The sequence below is a fragment of the Eretmochelys imbricata genome, chromosome 7 (assembly GCF_965152235.1).
Source record: "Eretmochelys imbricata isolate rEreImb1 chromosome 7, rEreImb1.hap1, whole genome shotgun sequence".
In the NCBI taxonomy this organism is placed as follows: Eukaryota; Metazoa; Chordata; order Testudines; family Cheloniidae; genus Eretmochelys; species Eretmochelys imbricata.
The window spans coordinates 99011836-99032830 of NC_135578.1; the positions used below are offsets into that span (position 1 = coordinate 99011836).

At 41.4% G+C, this 20995-nt stretch overlaps 1 protein-coding gene across 1 annotated transcript in view; it reads left to right on the top strand.

Annotated features, from left to right (window-relative positions):
• The first annotated feature begins 10572 nt into the window (after positions 1–10572).
• Positions 10573–20995, top strand: part of TCERG1L (transcription elongation regulator 1 like) — a 215990-nt gene continuing 205567 nt past the window's right edge. Inside the window, 4 exon segments of the mRNA XM_077822856.1 lie at positions 10573–10725; positions 10728–10991; positions 13187–13333; positions 14217–14397. Coding sequence (XP_077678982.1) covers positions 10573–10725; positions 10728–10991; positions 13187–13333; positions 14217–14397 — 745 coding nt within the window.

Consider the following 20995-nt stretch of genomic DNA (forward strand, 5'->3'; position numbering starts at 1 on the left):
GTCTATTTTAGATGTATATAGGGATAAAAATAGCATCTGTTGTTATGCTAGCTAGAATAAAAAGTATAAAGGCAATCAATCTTCATGGTACAGGCCATAAGTTGATCACTCGCTGGAATCAAACAAATAATCCTTTATGGTATAGTATTGCACAATTAGATGCAGTGTGGGTTTATTTGATACATTTCTGAGCTATCTGATATTTACTGCTGTTGGAAACAAATGATTGTATTACAGCAGATAGACTCAAACCCTGTCTACACTATAAACTTTGGTTGACACAAGTTACATCAGCATATAGCTGCCACAGTTAGTAAATCACTTGTGTGTGCATACTTCGCTGCTTGCATCACCACTTGACGTACTCTTCAGGAAATTTTGTGGCAATGCACAGTATGGGTAGGTATCCCAGCGTGCCACATGCAGCCATCGGTGAAAACTTCCCAGAAGACATTATGCCAATGTATTGTGCGGTAGAAATGAGTCACGCAGGGAACTCCGGGAGCTTGGAGTCAAGTTCCTATCATGCAGCTTTCTCCATCCCACAATGTCATCCCTATCCTCTTAATTTCACACCTGTTTTTAAGGTCCCACAAACCCACACAGCTTTGTTTGTGTCAACATCTCTGACAGAAGTATGGAACCCATACAGCTCTGCACTATTCTCATGCATATTGCAAATACAGGACACATATTTATCTAGCATCATCGGAGCCACGAGAAGAACTGCAACAGTGGGATACATGATGATTTCTTTGAGGACAGATTGCTGAAGGATATAGTGAAAAAGAGTTAAAAGTTGTTGGTGGCATACACAGCAGCTTCAGACAATGAAGCACCACTTTGAGGCCTGAGAAACAAGCACTGACTTGTGGGATTACATCGTAATGTAGGATTGGGATGATGAGCAGTGGCTGAAGAACTTTAGGATGAGAAAGGACATATTCCTGGATCTGTGTCCTGAGTTTGCCTTCATAGCATGGACAGAGCCGTGCTTACAATTGAGAAATGAGTGGTGATCACATTCTGGAAGCTTGCAATGCCAGATTCTTATCAGTCAGTGGGAAATCATTTTGGAGTTGGAAAATAGTGGGGGCCATTGTCATGCAAATGTGTAGGGCCATAAATCATGTCTTGGTATGCATGACTGTGACTCTTGGCAACATAGAGGACATAATGGATGGATTTGAAGCAATGTGGCCGCTGAAATGCAGCGGGGTGATAGATGGCACACATTCCCAATATTGGCACCAGCCCACCTTGCCACAGAGTACATCTTTTTCATGGTTATGCAAACCAAGGTGGATCATCGGGGATGCTTCATTGTTATCTGCATTGGCTGGTCAGGGAAGATGCATGATGGTTGCCTCTTTAAGAACACTGAACTGTTAAGAAAGCTCTAGGCAGGAACATCCTTTTCCAACCAGCAGATTATCGTTGGCGATGTTTGAAAGGCTAGTAGAACTTTGGGGGACCCAGCCTACTCTTTGGTCACTTGGCTCATGAAGTTATACAATGGCCATCTTGACAGCACCAAGGAAAGATTGAACTAATGGCTCTGCAGGTACGGAGTGACAAATGAATGTGCTTTTGATAGATATTTATTCACAAATTAGACCTCTCTAAGAAAAGTATTCCAATGGTTAGTTGTGTGCTGTGTAATATAAGTGAGGCGAAAGGGAACAAATTACCACCAGGGTGGAGGGCAGAAGTGGAACAGCTTTCTGCTGAGTTTGAACAGCTAGATGCAAGGGCCATTACAAGAGCACAACATGGAGCTATGCATGAGGCTTTCAAAGAGCACTTTAACAGTCAGCCACATTAATGCACTGTGCTTGACTGCACTCTGGCCCTGATGGTTTGTGGGCTGTTAGGAATTGTGCAGTGCTTGGTGTACATGTATACCTATAACGTTGTGTCTTATAATGAGCCTATGAATTATTGTGTTTTACTGCACATATATAGCTAGTATACTGTCTTCCACTGAAGCTATGGATTATGTGGTGCTTGCTGTATATTTACACATATGACTGGGTATTTTCTTGAATCTATGAAGTCTGTGGTGATGTACACTTACAAGTATAGGGTGTGTTGAGTAGTGCTATATGTTCCATAGTATGTGTGGTGAACTAATGCAGATGAAGTTTATTTTTTTTTAAAAATAAATATTTAGTGGCTGACAAAAGCATTGGGGAAAAATGATGTGCAAATAAATATGGACAATACAGTACAAACTTCAGCCACAAATAAATTGAATGGAACTTTAAATTTAGAAAGGCAGCAAACAGCTCTGTCCATTTCAGTGCAGAATTGCAGTCCATTTTGGCTACACATACCTCAACCATGACTCTCATAGATCAGTGTATGTGAAGCTGTGGCTGTCCTTACTGTCCCCCAGTGTGCAGTGGTAGGGGGTAGGGATTCAACTCAGTGCCAAATAGACTGTTGAGCTGTCACCAGGGAGCTGTCACCATGGAGCTTTCCAGGGACTGAAAATGGTGGCAAGTCCTTGATTGTTGGACCTGTAGGGCAATTGGAGTTTGTATCATTTGTGTTTGCTGCCTGACAAGCCACATTATGTCCTGGAGCATCTCCCTGTCCCTTTCTTGATGGGATTATTGGATCTTTCTCCATATTCTCCTGTCCCCTCTATACCTCTCCGTGCCCCTCCAGTGTTGGCCTGCCACACTCTTGGTTTGTGGTCCAGTGCAGCACTGGCTTGCAGAACCTTGCTGAACATATGTGCAGAGTATATCCATTAAAGTTGCATTGAGATCTCTAAGGAGGATACAAGGGATATCCCTCTGTACATAAATAAGCTGCTCTAGAACCTCCGTTTAATCCTACAGGGAATTAAAAGCAGATAATAGTTCTACCTCTGTTTGTTGTACCACTACCTATTCTCATACAAGTAAAACAACGAAAATTAATAGATATGTCTTTGGTAACTTGGGATGGGCAGGCACCATCTTTACATTTGAATATTGTAAGGCAAAATGCATGCACATGCTTACCTGAGGTTTCTTTCCTTGAAATGGGCTCGTCTATGCTTAGCTATACTGCAGAGTCTCAAACAAATTCTGGCTCAAGGCATAGCCAGAACCCCCACCATGTGTCCCTCCTCTTGCTCCTGGGAGTTCATGGCAGAGATCTATGTCTCGGGCTCCATTGAGGTATCCAAGGTGGTCTGCGCAGTGCGGGCAGGGCCTCCACCAGGTATGGCATGCGACTCATCATAGACTGCAGCTCAGCACCAGATTGACTGTTGGCCTTCCTGGCCTTCTGGTATGCCTTGTTGCAATTCCTTCACATTTACACAGCACTGCTGCTGATCCCCATTGTACCTTTTCACCTGCATCCCCCGTGCAATCCTTTCATAGAAGGCCACAATTCTATGACTGCTCCATAGCTGTACCTGCACACTCTCTTCTTCCCATAGGCCCAGAAGATCCAATACCTCCTGTCTACTCCAGGCTGGAGTGTGCTGGAATGTGTAACCAGCATGGTCTGTTGGGTAGCTGCACACAACAAGGGCGAGCTGCTCTTTGTGCTCACCAAGATGGGAAGTCAGGGAAAGGCATTTCAAAAATATGCAGGGTGTTTTAATGTTGGTGGGTTTCCAGTTTCCAAGACTCCTGTGCAATGGAGTTCACAATTGAGACAAGAGCGATCTGTATCGGGTGTTATGGGATAGCTGCTGGAGGACTGTTAGGGTCAACATAGGTCACGCAGTGTTTACATTCATACTGCATTGACCACGGTATATTAGCCATTGCTCAACACCAGTTGAGGTGGTGGTTTTACTGCAGCACCATTACAGGGTGCTTTTGTCAATGGGATACAAATTAGAGTGTAGATAGATGCAAAAATTGGTCAACAGAAGGCAATTTATACTGACCTAACTTTGTAGCATAGACCAGGCCTAATAGTCAATTGTTTCAATTACTATGTTGTTGTTAGAAAGCACAAAATAACATTAAGTTAGTTGAGTTGTTTATTTGGCTGAACATTCTGACACCTCTTTTGGGGAAAGAAATAACGCCTCCTGCAATGGGATTCATTATTCCTACACTGCTGTGGAAGGCGGAAGAGCGTGATTCTGCATAATAAGAGGAAAACCTGCTCAGACTTACACTCTTCCATGTATCAAAAACATCAGATGAGAGCCTCATTCCCACTACAACCCCATTTATGCTGATCTAATCTTTTTGAACAGTGCAAAGGTGCAGGTACCATAGAGGACATATGTAAGGCTGCCTCCCACTGACCCTTTCACTAGTTCTAGAATGGAAACCTACCGGGGGCAAAAGGGGTGTATTGGGAGTGTGGCTGCAACACACAACATTGTGTAACCTCCACAGGCCCCAGGCCTCCTTACTAACCTTCCATCTTAATAACAGACCAACTAGCAGCATCGTTGTGAATTTCCTCTAGCATGAAGTACTGGACAGAGATCTTTTTGAAGATAGTTAATGTTGTTAGAATAGTTGAGAAGGATTACTACTGCAATGACCAGTGGGTTACCATACCCTAAGGAAGGGAACTCATGTATGCGGCATGATGCCAAGATGTGGAAATTATACTCAGATCTTTCTTTTGGTTATGCATGGCACTCCACCACTATGCTGGCTTCATTCAGTTCAGGGTGCAGAGTTTTGTCAAAAGGGTGAATTCAGTCCAAATATTCTGAATATTAGCTTTATAGAGTAGGGTGTGAGTTTTCCTGTCAAGCCCTATTTTGTTGCTGGGATTGTTCCCTAGTAACCTCTGGCCATCTGGAAGTTGTTACTGGGAGGGAGGGGGGTGTTTGTTTTTCTCTGCTTCAGCCAAACTCAACACCACTGCCACTCCATGGATTGATCAAGAAAGGCAGAATGAGAACAGTGTAATTAGGATTTTCTAAGGTGATCAAGCTTTTCACTTCTGCAACTGTCTCATCCTCCCCTAGCCTGTAGAATGACAGTACTAAATTTCCATAAAGCTGAGTCTCTTGAATATCGGCATGTTATAAAGCTGCTACACAATTAGATTGGATAACAACCAAAGATTTTCCCAGGTACAGAGAGGAAAGGCACATCAATTTTATTTGATTTAGTTAGTTAGTTAGAGAGGAGGAAGCCTGAGTGAAAAAACAACTGATATTTGTGTGTGTGAGGGTAGGCTATAGAATGTGTCTCTTCTACCAAATGATGCACTATCATAGACTTTATTCTGATCAGCTAAAAGCAGAAGTGGCTTTCTCACCTATCTGTTTTAAACAAAGCATTCTTGTCTAAGATCAGCAAAATGTTTGGTTGGGTATGCTGAAATTTGTAACAAATTGAAAACAAGACACATTTCTAGCATTTAACAGTGTATACTAGAATCTTGCAAGAGTTTTCCTGAGATGACAAACCATAATAACATGTGAGGTGTGGATTTTTTTCAGGAGGAGGGAGAACGAAGACAAATACAAACAATTACTATGTAGCATGACATACCGTGTACCTCTATCCCCCACAACTTTATGTAACATTAGTTCAATATGCTAACTACAACTGTCTCTCTTTTTATGGAAATAAGCCTTAGAATCACATCTTTATTGATTAAATTTTCCCTCCCACAACCCAGATAGAAAAGAGAATTCATATACAGAACACAGAAGGTAGTAAGGAGCAAGGCAAAATACATATGGATACACATTTTCAGCTTGATGGCACAGGGCCTTAACTGTACCTCTCTGTTACATGGTACTGGCCTCTTTACAAAGGTGCATGGTCCAATTTACCTGGACTGATTAAGTTGATCAGCTGGGTTTAAGGGAATGCACTAGTTAAGTGGAGATTGCTGCAAGTTGGTGTTGGTAGAGGCCTACAGACACTGCAGGGAGAAAGAAAGCTCCTGCATGGCTATGAGTTTGCAGGGAGAAGATAGCATGGAAGATTTGTGGAGAAGGCTAAGCTGTAGTCTGGTGGAGAACAATGACACAGACTTGCAGAGGAATGGCTTTACCTAACTCTGTACAGAAGCAAACAATCATTTATTTGTTTGAATTCTGAGGCCAAAACCGACCTTTGGAGAAGAGGAGCTGTGCTCATCTTGGGAGTGAGGTGAGAGAAACGAACCCTTAAAGAGAAGACAGATTTGCAGGGAGGAAAGTGCTAGCTGAAACTGGGATGAAAACGTTGTAAGTCTGAGCATTTTTTGAAAGACTTTGGGGGAAGCCTTAGTAAACTGGACCCCAGAAAGAGGAATGTTTTGAAAATCCGGACTCTGTGGACCTTTCAAGGGGTGAATTAGCAAACTAAGGCAGGCCTCAGTAGAGCCATGCAGGCTAGCAAGGGGTATTGCAGAGCAGGTATGCTCTTTGACACTCCCATGAACATTAATGGTACAAGGAAAGAGTTTTTGTTTCAACCAGGACTACAGACTAGATTCCTTGCTGTGTTCATTTTAGCTATCATTTGACCTGGCTATCTGAGGATTCCTCTTTTGTAAGGATAATCCTTTGGAGGGGCAGAGCTGGTTCAGTTCTATACAACTGTTTCCTCCATCACTCCAGGCATAAGGAGTATTCCCAGAAAAAAAGGGGTATGGTTGAGGCATCCTGTACACCAGCAATTGGGTAATGGAATAGCCCTTTGGCCCATGGGTTACTGGCCACACTATAGAGAAACTTCATGATATATCAAGGATCAGACTGGTGCTTGGCTATTGCTAGAATCAGGAGAGCACAAAGATGGGAAAATCTTTGCCCCAGTCCTCCAACTACACTGAAATATTCCGGCTGCAATGGAATATCTAGCCTTATGATTTTGGTTTATTTGTAGGTGATCTCTAGCCATCTGAATAATAAAACTGTTTTTGATGATTAGTATCTGGTTTTTCTATAGATAATCTTAGACTCCCTAGTGATTATTTTTAAGAAAAAATGTTGATCTGTGAGATAAAAACCAAATACCCACAATTAGGAGTTGAACAGCATCCTTTTCAAATAGAAAAAAATCCTCAGAAGAAACAACCTCTCCCCTGAGCATAAGAGAGAAATATGTTCAAAGAGAACTATGGTTCTTTTCAACTTTTGCTGTTTATGGGAGAAAATAACTTGTGCTATCCACAACTCTATTTACCTATTTTTTTATTAAAGATCACTTGAAACCTTGAGAACCTTATAATTATCTTACACTAACCCAAAAGGTGCAAAGAGGAAGAGAGTGCCTCTTAAAAAAACAGAATATGCACAGACAATGTCTGCCCCCCCCCAAATCACAGCTATTTTACAACATTTACTACTAACCAAGCTCTTCACCTGCTATTTCACTGTAATACTGAACACCTTGTGAGTGAAAAAGACTGAAATGCTGGATTCAGACCTCTTAGGTCTACTGCTTTTTCTGGTTCTGGGCTCAGTGTGGGGTGTTAATATAAAATGTGGAGTGGTGTGTGTACAAAAAAATAACTCTGGCACTAAAATATTTAAATGTTCTCTTATCTATATGTTATTTCCTGACCCTTATTATGTGCGTATGCCTTGCAGGGAAAAAGCAGTCAGTTAACTTAAATGACTGAGCAGCAAAAAGTCTAGTGGTTAAAGTAGATGGAAACAGGAGGGGAGCTTTCACTGCACCCACCAGAGAGGAAGAAGTGCTGTGGAGGAGGGGTGCTTGCCCAAGCCAAGGAGGAGAGAGAGTTAGAGAGAGAGAAAATGCTCCTCTCTGCTTTTAGCAGGGGAATAGGAACTCTGGTTTCCCCCTACACACACTTTCACACCCCCTCTTTCTTAACCCCTGATTAAATCAACACACTAAAATTTGTCAACCCTCCACCACTCCCTTTAAATTATCATCAAAGCTTTAAATGTGACCACAGAATATCTGACGTTTTCATGTGTTTATCTTGAAGGTCTAATTTTAAAAATATGCAACAAATAATGTTGTTAGCAGCATAATGTAGAAGCCCTCCTTTATCCTTTGGAAAAACATAGCAAATAAGTCTGAATAACTAGTGGCCATGGATATTATTTTGTTTTAGGAATAGCGGGAGTGCACTTATGTGTTTTTAACTGATAGTGCCAATAGAGGTCGGCGGTGCACCAAACGTGCTGCTGAAAGTGCATTTCTTTAACAGTTAAACTCTTGATACATTTGTCTATAGTGGGAGCTGCTCACTTGTATGAAGAAGAAAATAATGTTCATGGGGCATGATATATGTACTAAAGATCAGAAAATAGACCCATATAAGAGAACATGGCTGAGAGGCTGAGAGTTTGGAATGCTTCTGGGTGGTGGTTGTTGGGTTTTTTTAAATGAAGCTCCTGACTTTTATGGGACTATATACATTAATTGGGTGTTGGACTACACTCCCTCATCTATGTATGGAGAGAACCCTCTGTGTTCAGATCTTCCCATGGGGTCTAAATTGCCTTTACAGCATCCTTCTCCATCTGCATTGCACTTCTGAAGGTTGAGGCTAGGGGAGCAAGGGAAGTTGGAGGTGGATTATTCTCCCATCAGTTAAAAAAATTATGAAAACATTAATATAGCATGAGGCTGCATTCACTTTTGTGCAGAGAAGGGGCCAGAAGAGGTAGGGGTAAGGTGGAAGGCAGAGGTGCTCTGGAGCTGCCATGACCCTGGGCCTTTGTGTAGATGGTCCTGTGCCTTTGACAAATTCCCTGATGGATGTGGGTTCTGGGAACTAAATATCTTCTGCAAGAGAGATAATGGAGGGAGAGGGGAGCGGGGAGATTCAGTCGCCTTGACTGGCGGATCTGAAGGAATGTTCGCCAGCCCTAAGCTCTCTCCTGCATGTTTTTGATAGGAAGGAGCAATTTCCCGTTGTTCATTTTGTTAGAAGAGGTGGGCTTCTCTAGGATACTGAAGACTTGTCCTCACACAGGCGCCTTCTCTACAGCAGTATCTAAAGTACCTCAGCCCAAACTTGGACACACTCTAGGGGCCAGGTTATCTTTGCTTTCTATTGTAATCTTTTCCTGAATTTCTTCAAAGGCACTGTACATTCTAGTGAAAACTTAGTTCTTGGCCTGTTTGCTGTGTCTTTTTTATTTGATTTGTATTATGGTTTAATATTGTCCTATTGTTCATGGTGCTATACAAACAAAGTAAGAGACAGTCCCTGTCTCAAACAGTTAGTAGTCTAAATAGACAGGCACAGGATAGAAGGGAAAATGTGTAAAGAGATGAAGTGACTGTGGCAGGTCAGTGGCAGAGCCACTACGAAAACCTAAGAATCCTGAATCCCCATCCAATGTCCTAACCGCTGGGTGCATTGCCTCTATCAGTAACTGTGGATAAGAGTTTTTAAGATCAGCCACTTGTTGGTAAAAATGTTCAGTGACTTGTAGCAATGTCCAGTCCCCCAGGAACTTAGCACTTGCTTAGAAAATTATAAGCAGGTGTGTTAAAAGAGAAAATCTCTGCATCAAACCCAGACTACCTATAACTAGAGCTAGCTGGAAATTTTCCAGTAGAAGGTTTTGTTTTGTCTGTTTTGTTTTCCCATAGGGAAATGCTGTTTCATCAAACCATTTATTGGAAATTTGGCAATTTTTTTATTTTTTTTATAAGGGCAAAATGTTTCATTTCAGGATGGCATTTTTCAAGTTCTGAAATGACTTCGGTCAAATTTTCTTAAACATTATGTAATATAACATGTAAAGTCAAAATCAGAACAAAACATTTCAATTTTGGTGAAACAAAACACTGCCGTTGACCCCCCCAACAATTTTTATGATCACCCCAGCAGGAAATCTTGAACTTATGTTGATGTTTTAACTTTTGTTGTTTTTCTTTCCCTGGAATGAAATGAAAACACCGTCGCTATTTCTGTGAAAGGGAAATTCTGACTTTCCACCAGCTTTACCTGTCACCCGGTTCCTGGGGTGGTGATCAGCCAGGGGGTTCCTGGTGGGCAGGGTGGAAATCCCCTTTGCTCAGTGCCTGGGAGCGGTGTTCTCCTGGGAGCAGGGCCCCGCCCCGCTCGCGTCCCCTTCTCCGGGGAGCTGACGGTGGAAAGGACCGAGTGCCCAGCGGTGTCCCCTAGGGGCACCTTCAGCCGGGTTATCCGGGTGTGTGTGGGGGGGGGGGGGGGGGGGGGCTTCTATTAGAGCTAGGACAGGGCGTCCCCGCCAGCCCCCTCTCCCCCTGCTCCCTCCCAAGGCAGAAGAGCGGGCTCCAGGCTCTCCCTGCACCCCTCTGAGGCAGCGGCCCTCGGTGATCCCCCCCCCCGCCTGTTAGCCCAGCTCCCCTCCTTTACACATCTCCCCCCATTCCTTCTTTTTCTCCCACCTCTCCCCCCGCCCCCCCCAGCCCGCGGACTGAGAGGCTGCCCTGGGCTGTCCTGCCGTCCGCACACAGAGCGGGAAGGAGTTGGAGGGGACGTTGCCGGAGACCGGCCAGCTGCGCCCCCCGCCCCCGTAGGTGTCTCCTGCCGCGCTATGCATCAGCAGAAGGGGAGGGAGGACTGGGCAGTGGGCGGAGCCTGGCGGCAGCCGCCCCGCTGAATGGAGCGGAGTTGCGCTCGGCTCTGGTGTTGCCGCCGCTGCTCCAGCCGCCAGAGCTAGCGGGGGCACGGATGGGCATCGCCCCCTCGGCGGAGCTGTCCCGGTCCCGCTCCCGCTCCCGCGGCTGCCTGCCCCTGCGCGTCCCGGCGGCGAGCCCTGCGAGCGGAGGGACGGTACCGTACCATGTAGAATGCTCCCGGTTCCGAGAGCCAAGCGGCAGCAGCCTCTCCTCTGGCAGATGAATGCAGAGCCCCCACCTCCTCCCTGGATTTGGATGGTCCCGAGTGCGGCTGGGGTCTTCAGGATAGGTGGGGCCGGGGTGGTGCCCCCTCCACTTCTGCTCTCTTCGCCGCACCCTCCCCACCCTGCTCCTCTGCTCCAGGGGCTTCCCGGCTGGCAAGTCCCCTGCGAGCCTTTCCTGCCTCTCTCAGTGCCCTCTGCGCCAGATCAGCGCCCTGCCGTGCACCAGTATCCTTTCCTGGATGGGCAGGTAATGAATGCGGTTCCCCGCTCCTCCCTTCCCCCTCCCTGTGCCCCCCCCCCTTTCCCGATCGGGGTGTTGGACTCCCGAAGTGCTGCTAGAATAGCACAGCCGGCTTGGTCCACGCAAGTTCGTGCGTGTCATTGTCAGGGTCAGTAAAAAAAGCCACGCTCGTGAGGCGCTGGTTTGGGGGGCGGGGGGGGGGGGCGCAGAGGGAGGGGATGCGGTGATGACTGCCTGGGCAGAAAGCCTAGGGCAGAACTTCTGCCTGCTGTCCAACGCGCGGTGGTGCTGAAGTTGCCCCGCACAGCCCTGGTTGTTGCAGACCCACACGGTTTCTGCGCATCCGTTAGTAACTGTCTGCACCGTCTGTGTCAGACTTCAAAGGCAGGGGGAACCCGCATAAACTATTCATCGGAATTTATTTCGGATTCCGGACGTGTGGCTTCGTACTTAAGCCACATACCCTGTGTGTTTTTACAGACTTGTGTGTCTGAAAACGTATAGAACCGCAATCCCTGCGGTCGGACTCCAGTGTGCTAGGAGTTAATGTTCTGTAAGTGTCTGGGCCGTACAGCTGGTCAATGGCATGCCACAGTTTGCGGGAGTTCGAGTGTAAAAAGCTGAGGATTGAGAGAGCAGAGATTGCGTTGATTGCGTTGCAAAGAGAACCGTAATGCTGGGGCTGAGCAATGAACAGATTGCTGGTTTTGGTCGGTTCCAAAGTGTATTTGTTCCAGGAAGAGGCATTTATTTTCCATAGAAAATCATCTTGTTTTATAATTGCTGCGAAAGAGCAGGCTAGGAATAGCGTTTATTATCCCCATTTAAATAAGAGGAAGTTAAAGATATAAGGGTGTCTTTCAGTCAGCCAAGTAACTCAAGCCTGTCTCTCCTTCTTGCTTTAAAACAAAGTTGTCTTGCCATTTTTAATTTTGGCCTACTAGAAGAGATAAGGCATTGATTGATCACCTGAACAGTCCTATTTTTATAATGTTTGTGAATGTCCCATAAGGCTTTTCCAAGATCCATAATATAATTTTTTAAAAAATACAACTGGATGCAGTTGCAACCTGTTTTTATGTTGTTGTGTCAGGATGCTGCCACTAGAGGTATTTAATGTCCAGGAACTAGATTTTTTCCCCTTAATGTTTAGAAACCTGCAATATCTTTTTCTTAATAAAAGAAGGGGGTGGGGGATGGCTCATGCACTGGCTCATTAAGGCTTGTCTTGTTCATCCTTTAATCCTCTGATCTTTTCCTATTTGCTATGGAAAAAGCAGGCTGGTAATGAAGGGGCACTCTAACAATATAGGCCATTAAATTCAGTTCTCCTATTTTGATTTTTATAGATAGATATACAATAAGATGTTTGAACCATATTAATGTAAGCAATACATCTCAGTGGTGCTTTCTGATAAATGTTTCAATTATTTGTCAGTATTGTAAGGCCACTTAAAATTAACTTTTGCTGGTCAGCTTTAATGGTCATCTTAAATTTTAATGTATTAGATATTAATAGCTATGTTAATTTCATAGTAGTTTAGCACTTCTGTTGTATTTTTAATGCTGTTTCACATAAAACTTTGAACTTCATAATCTTAGATTAATTTTATTTAGAGATTCCCAGTCAAGCATTTTAGCTATGAATGTCTTTTGGAACTTAATGATTTGAAAGAGGGTGGACAGGAGAAAAAGCTACATGCTCTTGTGTTTAATGGAAGAATAACATCAATTATTTTGAAGTGGGAGGAAATTTGATTGAAATGCAGAAATGTTTCTACAATATCAATATATTTGTCCAAAGAATTCAAGAGTCAGGAAATCACATATTCTGCCTTGTCTTTGTTTTTTCCATTGCCTCTGGAGACAGAAACACACACACAATCTTGTATGATGATGTTTTCTATTTATATGTGATTTTTTTTCCAGTACATTGGTGATTAGTAATAGCATTGACTAGGTACTCTAACTCTGAGCCTTCTATTTGTAGATTTCTATAGCAGTTTAGCTTTGAGTGGCACACAATATATATGAGACTGAACAATAATGCTTTTTTTGAAAACCCAATGTTTAGACTAAAGAAGTTGCTAAATTAAATTAGCTTGAAATTCACTTTTTAAATGCAGTGTGTACAAACTTTGGTTGATTTCTTGTAGAATACTTTTCATTCATTTAATTTTGTAATTTCTTCTTTTTTTAAGTGGATGTTTGGAGCTCATTCTCCAGTTATAGGATTTTCACCTTCTTCTAGTGTGGAATTTGTTCCTATCTTCCCACATGTATACACATCTACTGTTCCACCTCATGCCAGGAAAAACTGGAGAGATAAGAGACTACCTAATTGCAAGGTAACTCTGAGCTTTACATGGGACATTTTTATATTAAGATCTTATCATAACAACTGGAAAACATTGAGTTTTGTAAACTGTGATGGCATGGACAAGGTCAGCAATCTGTCAAGCAAAAATCCTCTCGAAAAATTAATGCTATAAAAAGTTGATCACTAAATAGGCTGTTTCTGAAGGTATAAATCAGCAGTTCTCTTAAATAGTGAAAAAGACTAAAACAGCTTTAACATTAGTTCTGTATTAAGTCAGGTAAAATATGTTTGTAACACCAAAAATAATTGGTTTTGATGTGTTTTCCATATTTTGGCTACTTGCAACACCTTGCTATTGACTGCACATCTATATAAATTTGTTAGAAATGGACTCAGCAGCTGGAATCCCGACAAAGCTGAAGTCAATGGGAGTTTTGCCATCAACTTCAGTGAAGCCAGGATTTCACACAGTATTTGCAACCTCAGGCCTTGAAAATTTAAGCATATGAGTAACTTTTTCGCCTCCTCCATCTCTCAGCCCTCACTGGAACAACCTTGGGCTACCAAATGTTGTAGATACATTTGTTCTGCCATAGCTGTCTCTGGGGTAGGATTGGCCTTGTTCTTTCATACTGTGGGGTTTGGATTTTTTTTTTTGGCAGTACTTTCTAAACTGGATAGTCCCATTATGAGCTAGTTTGTTTGTTAGATAATCACACCCTCCCAATAGTTAGGAAACATAAATCAATCTAGTCTTATAAGACCGTTCGTGATTTGAGACATGATCTATGCTACAAACGTGTATATATAGCTATAAGAGCTTGAATCAAAGACATAAAAACCAGGAAAACAATAAGCAATGAAACTATGTTATCTTCAACTTCAACATACTTTTTATTTATCCTTGGCAGATATATTTAAATAATGCATTTGCTCTGGATTCAGCATGGATACATCCTGAGGAATCAAGAATCTTCCAGGGACACGAGAAGCCTCTTTTAATGACAAATCAAGTAGCTATGGCTATATCTAGGCCAGCTACTGCCTCAAGGCCTCTTCCCACGGTGGTGTTAACACCTCAGCCGATACCAGGTTAGTAATAAATAACTGTGAACACTTTTTTTCACTATGCATTTTCATTCTATTGATCTTATTTTTACTTTAGGTAGTGGCTTCAGTCCTGCATTCTTTTCTCAGGCAAAATTCCCATTTTGGTTGTAACCTTGATAACAAGGTCCAGAACAAGAACATTCCACCTTTTATTTAAATTTTAAAAATGATGTCAAAAGAGAAAGTATAAACTTATGGAAAATTAGAACCCAGATTCCTTAGCAACCAGCAATCCCACTCCATTGACCTACGGTATAGCCAGACCAATGATGACTTGGTTTATCTTCAAAACACACTAATGAGATTGCTGACATAATATTTAATGTGTAATTTTAACATTAGTTGTTTATTTTTAGAATTTGATATAGTCTGTGTATAGACAGTTAGTTATTAATAGAACACTAACTGATCCATCAGTTCATTAAAACTAGCTTATGCAAGATAACATGCATGAAATAAATTCCATTAATCTACATAAATAAGTATGTTACAGTTGCCAGTGGTCCAATAATATATGTGCTATAGTATAAATACTATATTTTATACCTGGAAAAGGTCAGAAAATGTATTGCTGCAAAGATGGATGTGACTTTTCACGAGTATTTTGTTGTATTGATCTAACACACTGGCTGCCCCATAGAAAACACTAATAAACAAATAATTAGAATAAAGATAATTGAAGCCCAAATGTAGATACTCACATTAAAAAACAAGATACATTTTAAAACAAATGTCTGTCTTACTGAGATCAAAGCTAATGCCATTTTAAATAATGGCAAAACCATAGCTGCCCCCAGCCTTCATTATTATGGAATTGTTCTTAATCTGAAACTGTGCTGTAGACAGGTAATTTTCTACCTTCTTGTATTTTCTTAATTTTCTGCGACATGTAATACGGCAACATTCTTTTGGATAATGCAGGGATTCATTATGAGGGGGAAAATCCATGTTCTATCTGTTTTGCCAGACTCTTTTAATTATCAATTAATCTTATCTAGCGTTTAGGAATTAAGCAGAATATTGCAAATGATTTCTGTATTTCAATGGTTTTAATAATACTTTACAATAAGCTGCCTTCTGTTCTTGTCACTACTAATTATTGATCAACTTTAGTGCTGTTCAGCTTTCCATAATGGATGATAGGGACCATAAATAAGTATACGGATGGGCAAAACAATTATACTGCTTATGCATCTCTACCTGGATGACTTTTACTTAATTTGTGTCCCCAAAATGTATGCATTGTTTGAAGTTTATATCTGTGGCTGGCTGCCATGTTGGTGGATACTTTTATAAATGCCTGATGGAGTGTATTTGGAAGTAAAATACTGGTTCCCACATGCATTGCTGGTCTAGGAACTGGTAGCATTGATATTTTTTCCCTCTGACTTCTGTCTACAAGTACCTCCCATACACAAAGAGGGCCTACTACTGTAGTGCTAAATTAAGTAAAACTCACATTAATGTAATCAAATGTAAACTACTGGAGTTAGTCTGCTCCAGCTTCCACTGAAGTCTATGAATGGGATTTTGAAAAGCAGCAAAATGAATTAGGTGCCTAACATACTTAGGAGCTTTTAAATTCCCACCCATTAAGAAATACCTTCCCGCTACTCACCCCCCTCCTCTGACCCTCTGTTAAGTTTATTTCTATGCTGGGGACTGGAAATGCCATGTTTGCATTTCTTGGAGTTTCTTCATCATTCTTTTATCAAAGGTGGATTTGGGCCATCTACCTCTATGGTTGTGGATCCCCCCAAGTTCCTGGACCATCAACCAGAGGCCTGGGCCATCTACACTAAATTCAGTGAGGAGTTTTTCCTGAATAAGTACCACAGGATCAAGTGTACTCTTAGCACTCAAATAGACAAACAGGGTCAATCCTCAGCTGGAATAAATCAGTATAGTTCCACTGACTTCACTTTCTCAGCTCTTGTTCTTGTGCTGTGTGTCTGGCAGAAGTCTCCTGATCATGCTGAGTTTCTCCATTACAAAATCACTCTTCCTTCATTTAGTTGTGCCATCTTCTTAGCTCTACTTCTGCTTCCTCAGTGAATCTGATACCTACATTTCCAGCCATCTTTGGAGACTCTCCACAGGCCCCTTCCTGCCTTCCCCTATACCATCTTCTTTCTCTGTCACGGCATGCACCATCATCTTCTTCAAGTTGCTCATACACATAACCTGGGTATCATCTTTGACGGCCCTCCCAGGCCATGTCTAAAACACATTGCTACTTCCTACACAATACCTCTAAAATCCAGCCTTCCATCTCTCCAAACAGCTAAAATTCTCTTCCAAATTGTCCTCATTTCATGTTTTGACTATTGTAACCGCCTCCTCTCTGGCTTGGACTACTGCAACTTTGCCCCCCTCAAGTTCACTCAAAATGATCATCTGCCTGGCTCATTGCTCTGCCCACCTCATGCCATCAGTGCTTTCAGTGGCTCCCTTTTCATCTCCACATCAAACTTAAGCTTTTTGAGTTAAATCCTGTCCCCACTGAAGTCAATGGGAGTTTTGCCATTGATCTCAATGTGGTCAGGATTTCACCTCTTTGTGTTCACCTTTTAAACCCTTCACCCCATTCAGTGATGCTCCCCTAATAACTTATAATGATGCCAGCCCCTGCCTTTATTTCTGCAATGTTCTCAGCCTTTACTATCCACCAGTCAGCTTCACTTTCAAATACCTTTGCACTTTCTTCTATTTTGCCCTTTATGCAGAAGGAAAACTCCCTGGTATAATTAAATTTAACATTCCTGTAGGGGAGAAAATTCCAAATAAACTCACAACAATAGCTTTTAACTTCAAGAAGGGGCATTACACAAACATGAGGAAGCTAGTTAAATGGAAATTAAAAGGTACAGTCACAAGAGTGAAATGCCTGCAAGTTGCATCGAAATTTTTAAAAAAACAACATAATAGAGGCTCAAACTAAATGTGTACCCCCACCAAAAAAACAATAAGAGGATCAAAAAAAGAAACAATGGCTAAACAACAGAGTAAAAGAGGCAGTTAGAGACAAAAACACATCAATTAAAAACTGGAAGTAAAGTCCTTTTGAGGAAAATAGAAAGGAACATAAACTCTGACAAGTCAAGTGTAAAAGTATAATTAGGCAGGCCAAAAAAGCATTTATAGAGAAACTAGTATAAAGACACAAAAACTAAAAGTGCATCAGAAAGAAGAAATCTGCCAAATAATCAGTGGGACCACTGGACAATTAAGGTGCTAAAGGAGCACTCAAGGAAGACAAGGCAAATTAATTCTTTGTATCGGTCTTCACTGCAGAGGATGTGAGGGACATTCTCACATCTAAACCATCTTTAGGTGGCAAATCTGAGGAACTGTCCCAGATTGAGGTATCAGTAGAAGAGGATACAGAACAAATTGATAAACAGTAATAAGTCACCAGGACTAGATGGTATTCACTATTGCTTAAATCAGCCTCTGTACCAGATGACTGGAAGGTAGCTAATGTAGAGTTGATTTCTTTTTTTTTAAACTCCAGAGGTGATCCTGACAATTACAGGTCAGTAAGCCTAATTTCAGTACCTGGCAAATTGGTTGGTTGAAACTGTGCTAAAGAACAGAATTATCAGACACATAGGTGGATATAGAATGTTGGGGAAGAGTCAGCTTGGCTTTTCTAAAGGGAAAGTATGCTTCGCCTATCTGTTAGAATTCTTTGAGGGTATCAACAAATATAGACAGGGTGATTCAGTTGGTATAGTTGTACTTGGACTTTCAGAAAGCCTTTGACAAGGTCCAGCACCAAGGCTGTTAAGCAAAGTAAGCAGTCATGAGATAAGAGAGAAGGTCCTCATGATCAATAATTGTTTAAAAGCTAGGAAACAAAGAGTAGGAATAAATGGTCAGCTTTCACAGTGGAGAGACGCAAATAGAGTCTCCCAAGAATCTGGGACCAGTGCTGTTCAACGTATTCATAAAACCATATGGAAAAAGGAGTAAACAATGAGCTGGCAATGTTTGCAGTTGATAACTTTTTCTTGAGTAATTTTGTAAGACCAAAGATGACTTTAAAAAGTTACAAAGGGAATCTCACTAAATTGTGTGACTGGACAACAAAATGGTAGCTGGAATTCAATGTTGATAAATGCAAAGTAATGCACACTGAAAAACGTAATCCCAGCTCTCCATGCAAAATGATGGGGTCTAAATTAGCTGTTATCACTCAAGAAAGAGATCTTGGAGTAATAGTGAATAGTTCTCTGAAAACATCTACTTCTTCACACAAAGTACAGAAGAACTCATTGCCAGGGGATGCTGTGAAGGGGAAAAGTATAACTGGGTTTAAAAAAGAACTAGATAAATTCATGGAGTATAGGTCCATCAATGGCTGTTAGCCAAGATGGTCAGGGACATCCTTGCTCTGGGTGTCCCTAAGCCTGTGACTGCCAGAATCTATGACTGGATGATGGGTTGGATTACTTAGTAACTGTCCTACTTGGTTCATTCCCTCTCAAGCGTCTGGCTACTGTCTGAAGACAGGATACTGGATGAGATGGATCCAGTATGGCCAGTCTTATGTTCTGATTATCCATTCATCCCCTGCCTTATTTTCCAATTCCCTTCTTAAAACTCACCTCTGCTGTGATGCCTACAAAACGCTGTCTACTGACTACGGCTATTATAGTGATTATTCCTCTTTCCCTTCCTTTCTTTTCTTACTCCCTCGTTCTTATTAATTTACCCATCCCTGCCATTTCTCACCCTCTTTCTACCTTCAATGTAAAAAAAATAATAAAAATAACAGAGTTTTGCCAATTCTTCACCATATTCATTTGCTTTTATGTCTTCCTTATCCTCAACCCTTCATCTGTTTTGTGTCTTTTAAGCCCTCCAGGATAGACATTTTCATTTATCTGTAATTTGTACGGCGTCCATCACAGTGGGGCTCCAATCTTATTTAAGGTCTGTGCGTGCTATAACAATAGATGTTGTCACTGTGGAAATCAATAGCGTTCTTCTGAAGCCACAAATGTTGTCTAATCTTTCCTGGACTGAACTGTTGGAGCATGCACACAACAAGGAGGTTGAAGGGAGTCGGGGAGAAGGGGAATGCAAAGGCCATGGCTAGTATGGGCTCTGAAAACCTGCTGCAAACCTTCTGTTCTCTGTATCCTCTCTAGCTGTGGCACACAGCAGAGACTTCTATCCACTAGGAAAGCTGCAATGTAGGGACAGCAAGTAAGCTTTGCCAACAAGAAATGGGTGTTTGTTTTCTCCACCATTTTGCCCACTCCAGTTGCAGCAGGTGTTAAATCTTGAGCTGCCAAATAAAAATGATATTACAAGTAGGTCTAGTGTTGCTAAACCCACCTTACTCTATAATGCTTTGACTATCAGAAGGGTTGAGCCTTTATTGCATTACAAATCCTAACTTTTCAGATTACTCGACACAACTATAAAAGGAAATGGAAACCCACACCACTTGGAATCAGATGCTTCAGTGGCAAATTGTGGAAGATGCTGGCCCTACTTAGATGAGAATGGTTCCCTTGGTTTAAAAAAAAAGCCATGGGAGACTCTTGTCCAGTCAAGCCCGTACATTGGATCCATACCAGGAGTTAGTTATTAGTATCAATGTCCTTGTTTCTTCAGTTTAATGGCCGTTTTAGAATGAAAAAAGAAAAATAATTAAGAATAGGCTTGTTGGATTCAATTTTTGTTTTATAATTTTGATGGATAACATTGATGATTGTTTTTTAAGCTTTTTTTTCTTTTTTAAATTTTCACAGTTATGGGAAACTGGGAGTGTGAGGGGGTGTCAGGCAGCAGGGAGGTCAGAAAATTATTTATTGAAAGGAAACCTTGAGATTCAAAAAGTTATAGCTTTATAACTATTAAAACACATTGTCAAGATCACATATCAAAATATACAAAGTAAATAGTCATAAATCAAGCTAATAAATTCTCAAGCAGTATTTTTCTTTGTTTAGCTGTACATTTCTATTATTGATATAAATATTTGATTTGTATGTGTACAGTGTGATATTTTCTGATAAAAATCTAATCTTTCCTAGACTAACTATGAACTCTTGGGCGTTGGTAAATGCTAACACACATAATTTGGCAGTTACACATACTAGGTACTAGAAGGTGTTATTTGTTCTGAAGAAAAGTAATCGTTTATTATTCCCTGGCAGATAAAAATGGATTACAAAACCTTATGCACTTACAATTTTATTTAGCTAAAGAAAATAATGACACATTATTTTCTCACCCAGAAATGATTGTTTATTTTTTTTATTTCCACTAAACAAAGCAATATCCTGTATTTTATGTTGGGGATACAGTGTCTACATCTTTTTGCAAGGAAAATGATTTATATTTTTTTCTACTACATTGTGCAATCTGTCATATGGAATAAAGTCATGGTTGGTTTGGTATGAGTTGGATGTGCCTTCTTTTTCTTGTATAGCTATCTCGTCCCCCACTTAAGTGGTGAGACAAGCCCAAAGCTGTATGAACAGTTTCATATCATTACTATTAAAATTATTGAAATTGTTTTAATGTTTCAAGATTATGGTTACAGTTTGTTGGCAGGTTTGCT